We start from the raw sequence: 4,366 nt of genomic DNA on the forward strand, positions 1-4,366 counted from the left end.
CGCCGTCGCGTCACTGCTGCGCGCCGCGAGGGGAGCGGAGCGGGACCGGGACCGGCACCGGGAGTCGGTCGCCATGTGCGAGGCGGCGGGGGACGACGCAGGGTGCGGGGAGGACACGGCACCGGCACGGCGCCGCCGCGCCCCGGGACACAGGTGGGAGCGCGACCCGGGACCCGGGCTGGCCCCCGGGGCCGCTCCTGGTACCCCCTCGGTATCCCCACCGTGCTGCCTCCGCTACCTCCCCAGTACTGTCCCCAGTACCCCCCGTTGCTACCCTCGTTACCCCCCCCCCCCCGGTATCGCCCTGGTAGCCCCCCGGTGCTGTCCCCGCTATCCCTCCGGTACCCCCCGGAGCTGCCTCCGGTTCTGTCCCTGTTATCCCGCCGGTCCCCCCCTGTGCAGCCTCTGGTGTTGGCCCCGGTACTTCCCCCCGTTGCCGCCTCCAATCCCCCTCCGGTGCTACCCACGGTATCCCCCCCCGTACCCCTCCGGTACCTCCCGGTGCTGCCTTCGGTACCCCCCCCCCCCCCGCGGTACTGTCCCCGGTACCCCCTGGTGCTGCCTCAGGGACCGGGATCGCCGCCCCCCCCCCTGCCCGGTGCCGCCTCTGGGGCGCGGCGGGGACCGGTGCCCCCGGTTCGGGCCGGTGACCCCCCGTGCCCCCGCAGCCACCCGCGGCCATGCGTGAAGTGCGGGCAGGGCTCTGCCAGCCTCGTCATCCGCCTCGGGGACGCCTTCTGCCGGTGAGCGGCCCGGACGGGGGCTGCCGGGTGCGGGGATGGAGGGCTTGGGGACATTGGGTCTCGGGGACATTGGGTCTTGGGGACATTGGGTCTCAGGGACATCAGGGCTTGGGGACATTGGGTCTCGGGGACATCACAGCTTGGGGACATTGGGTCTCAGGGACATCAAAGCTTGGGGACGTTGGGTCTCGGGGACATCAAAGCTTGGGTACATTGGGTCTCGGGGACATCAGGTCTCGGGGACATCGGGTCTCGGGGACATTGGGGCTTGGGGACATTGGGTCTCAGGGACATCAGGGCTTGGGGACATCAGGGCTTGGGGACATCAGGGCTTGGGGACATTGGGGCTTGGGGACATTGGGTCTCAGGGACATCAAAGCTTGGGGACAGCAGGGCTTGGAGACAGGGTTTGGGGACAGCAGGGCAAAGGAATATTGCGGCTTGGGGACTTTGGGTGTCAGGGACATTGGGTCTCGGGGACGTCGAGGCTTGGAGATGCGGGGCTCAGGGGCACTGGGGCTCAGGGACATGGGGGCTGGGGGCCGTGGAACATGCCATGGCTCAGGACCGTGTCCCCGTGTCCCCACAGCGGCTGCTTCCGCGAGTATTTCGTGCACAAGTTCCGTGCGATGCTGGGCAAGAACCGCGTCATCTTCCCGGGAGAGAAGGTACCGGGGGGGGGCACATGGACGTGGTGGTGGGGCGATGACCTGGGCAGCAGCGGTGGGGCTGGTGACCGTCCCTCCTGTCCCCGCAGGTGCTGCTGGCACTGTCGGGGGGGGCGGCCTCCAGCGCCATGCTCCGGCAGGTCCAGGAGGTGAGAGCGGGGGCGATGGGGGGGTCTGGGGGGGGGTTACGGCTCACCCACCCCCCTCACCCTGCGCCTCTGCCAGGGGCTCAGCCGGGAGACGGCCAAGAGGCTCCGCTTCGTCCCCGGCCTCATCTACGTTGACGGTAAGGACCCGCTCCCAGCGTAGGGTCCGTCTGAGCCGCGCCAGGGCTGGGGGCTGCCACCGAGCCCAGCGAGGCTGTGGCACCCTGGGGTGTCCCCCTCAGCGGGGGTGGGAGGTGGGTGCCCCCTCCTCACCGTGGCGGCGGCCCCGGCGTTGCCCACCTGCCTTGCAGAGGGAGCGGTGCGCGGGCAGAGCCCGGCACAGCGGGAGCAGAGCCTGGCCCTCATGGAGACCCTGCTGCAGGCGACCGGCTTCCCCTACCACCTCGCCCACCTGGAGCAGGTACGGGGGTGGCGGGGGGACACACACACACCCCCCGGGGCAGGGGGACACGCCTGGCCACCCCCAGACCCATTCCGGTACCCATCTCTGCCCCGCAGGCGCTGGAGCTGCCCGCATCCATCTTGCGGCCGGGGCCGGAGGGTTCCGGCAAGCCCGGTCCCTCCTACAAGGAGGCTGTGGAGGGCTTCATCCAGCAGCAGCGGCAGGAGGGGGACGGGGACGGTGGCACCTCGCCGCCCAGCCTCGGCACCCAGGCGGGGGACCTGGCTGCCCCTCGCCTGCCCGCCGCTGCCCACACCCAGGAGCTGCTGCGGCTCTTCGAGGCGGTGGAGACGCCGACGGCGAGAGAGGAGCTGCTGCAGATGCTGCGGTGAGGGGCTGATCCTGCCCGGCACCGGCACCGGGTGTGGTGCGGTAGCTCTGAGCCGGCATCGCCTTGTCCCCCAGGACCCACCTCATCCTGCAGACGGCCCGGACCAGGGGCTACGCCAAGGTGATGACGGGCGAGAGCTGCACCCGCGTGGCCATCAAGCTCCTCACCAACCTGGCGCTGGGTCGTGGGGCCTTCCTCGCCGTCGACACGGTGAGCAGCCCGCCGGCACCCTGTCCCCGAGCTGGGGATGGCTGTCCCCGCCCGGAGGGGTGACACGATGCCGTTGGGGGGGTGTCCGTGGCTTGGTGGCGGCGCGGTCCCTCGGCATCCGGCACACCCACAGGGCTTCGTGGACAACCGCCATGGTGACGTGATGGTGGTGCGTCCCATGCGGGAGTACATGGCCAAGGAGATTGCCTTCTACAACCACTTCTTCCATGTCCCCACCGTCATCGCGCCACCCCTCCCCACCAAGGTAGGGGTGTCCCCTGTCCCCTGCAGGGGGGATCCTGAGCTCCACGCCCCCACGGTGGGGATGGGACCCCCCCCCATCCCACCCCTGCCCTCTCTGCTCGCTCCCCCAGCGCCGGGAGAAGCCCAGCATCCACCGTCTGATGGAGAACTTCCTCCTGGGGCTGCAGGAGGATTTCCCTTCCACCATCAGCACCGTCTACCGGTATGGCATGCTCTGCACAGGGGCACCCCAGGGTGAGGGGGGTTTGGGGGTCAGCGGGGTGCACCCGCTCACCCCCCCCTGCGTTGGCTGCAGGACGGGTGAGAAGCTGAGCCCGGCTCCGGCCAAGGCGAGCAGCGAGTCCCAGCGTTGCCTGCTCTGCCTGTGCGCCCTAGACATCGCTGGGGGTGAGTGGGGCAGGCGGTGGGGGGACACGGGGGATTGCGGGGGGGGCAGCCACGCACCCCCAATCGCACCCCTGCCCTCCGGCTCTTGCAGAGGAGGAGTTGGCCCTGGAGCCCACGCTGATCACGGAGGAGCCAGAGCTGGTGGGGAACGGGTGCTGCCAGGACACCCCGGCAGCGGGGTGAGCACGTGGGCAGGGGGGGGATGCGGTGCCGGCACCGGGGCCACCGGCCCGGCACCGCTGAGGGTCCCCTGTCCCTGCAGGGCTGAGAGCAAAGCTGCCTTCATCCCCCTGCTGTGCTACGGCTGCCGCCTCACCTTCAAGGAACTGGTAAGGCTTTCGGGGCACAGCGGGGCGGCTCTCCTCAGGGACGGGGGTCCCTGTCCCCACGTCCCCACCACCCCTCTCTTGCAGGGCCCCCTCGCCACGCTGCCGCCCTACGTGCGCGCCGAGGCCCAGCGCAGGATCCACGGGTAGGGGGGACGGGGGTCCCCTCCCTTCCCCGCCGGCTCGGCCCCCCCCCCCCCCCCCCCAATGCCCCGTCCGTCCGTCCGTCCACGCCGTGTTCATCTCTTGCAGGGCACAGATGAAGGAGCAGAGCCAGGAGGTCCGGCTGGAGGATGAGGAGCCCGGCGAGAGCTGAAGGGCCTGGGAACAGCAGGGGACACAGACCCCCAACCCTCTGGGGCACCGGTGGGGCTGGGTGACACCCCCCCCAGGGATGCCCCATAGGACGGTGGGGGACCAGAGCCCCTGGGGACCCCAGCACCCAGGGAGCTGCTCTTACAGCCCATTTTGGTTACAGCCGGGGTGCAGGGAGAGCCCCCAGCCCCCATTTGGGGGGTGCTAAGGGTGCTGGTACCCCCCCCCCCCGCCCCGAGGGCAGCAGGTCCCCCATCCCACCCTGCACCCTCCTCTCCCCACCCCTGCCAGGCATCAGCCGGGGAGGCCTCAGCTTTGTTTTATTAGATATCTGTATAAATAAACCATTTGACTTAATAGAAAAAAAAAAAAAAAACCACCAAAGTCACAAGTGTTTAGAGTCCAGCTGGGGCTGCCAGCCCCCACCCCTGGCTGGGGGGGTGGGGGGGGCACAACCCAAGGCCCCCTGTCCTGGGGGGGCTATTGCTTTTGAGTTCAACCTGGTTCTGGAGC

General features: G+C 69.9%; 1 protein-coding gene across 3 annotated transcripts; it reads left to right on the forward strand.

Moving 5' to 3' along the window:
• The first annotated feature begins 15 nt into the window (after window positions 1-15).
• On the forward strand, window positions 16-4,186 carry CTU2 (cytosolic thiouridylase subunit 2). 3 transcript variants are annotated; one of them, XM_075511077.1, is made up of 15 exons: window positions 16-153; window positions 669-743; window positions 1,333-1,411; window positions 1,501-1,560; window positions 1,637-1,697; window positions 1,869-1,978; window positions 2,077-2,348; window positions 2,426-2,561; window positions 2,695-2,826; window positions 2,936-3,027; window positions 3,121-3,212; window positions 3,304-3,391; window positions 3,475-3,541; window positions 3,626-3,684; window positions 3,791-4,184. In XM_075511077.1, the coding sequence occupies exons 1-15, from the start codon at window positions 74-76 to the stop codon at window positions 3,852-3,854; spliced, it is 1,467 nt and encodes a 488-aa protein (XP_075367192.1). In that variant the 5' UTR covers window positions 16-73; the 3' UTR covers window positions 3,855-4,184. The 3 variants fall into 3 exon arrangements, with proteins under 3 accessions (XP_075367192.1, XP_075367194.1, XP_075367193.1); XM_075511079.1 differs by lacking the exon at window positions 3,626-3,684 and having other exon boundaries at window positions 3,791-4,186; XM_075511078.1 differs by lacking the exon at window positions 669-743 and having other exon boundaries at window positions 28-153; window positions 3,791-4,185.
• The last annotated feature ends 180 nt before the right edge of the window (window positions 4,187-4,366 follow it).

The sequence above is a fragment of the Mycteria americana genome, chromosome 8 (assembly GCF_035582795.1).
Source record: "Mycteria americana isolate JAX WOST 10 ecotype Jacksonville Zoo and Gardens chromosome 8, USCA_MyAme_1.0, whole genome shotgun sequence".
NCBI classification, from domain to species: Eukaryota; Metazoa; Chordata; class Aves; order Ciconiiformes; family Ciconiidae; genus Mycteria; species Mycteria americana.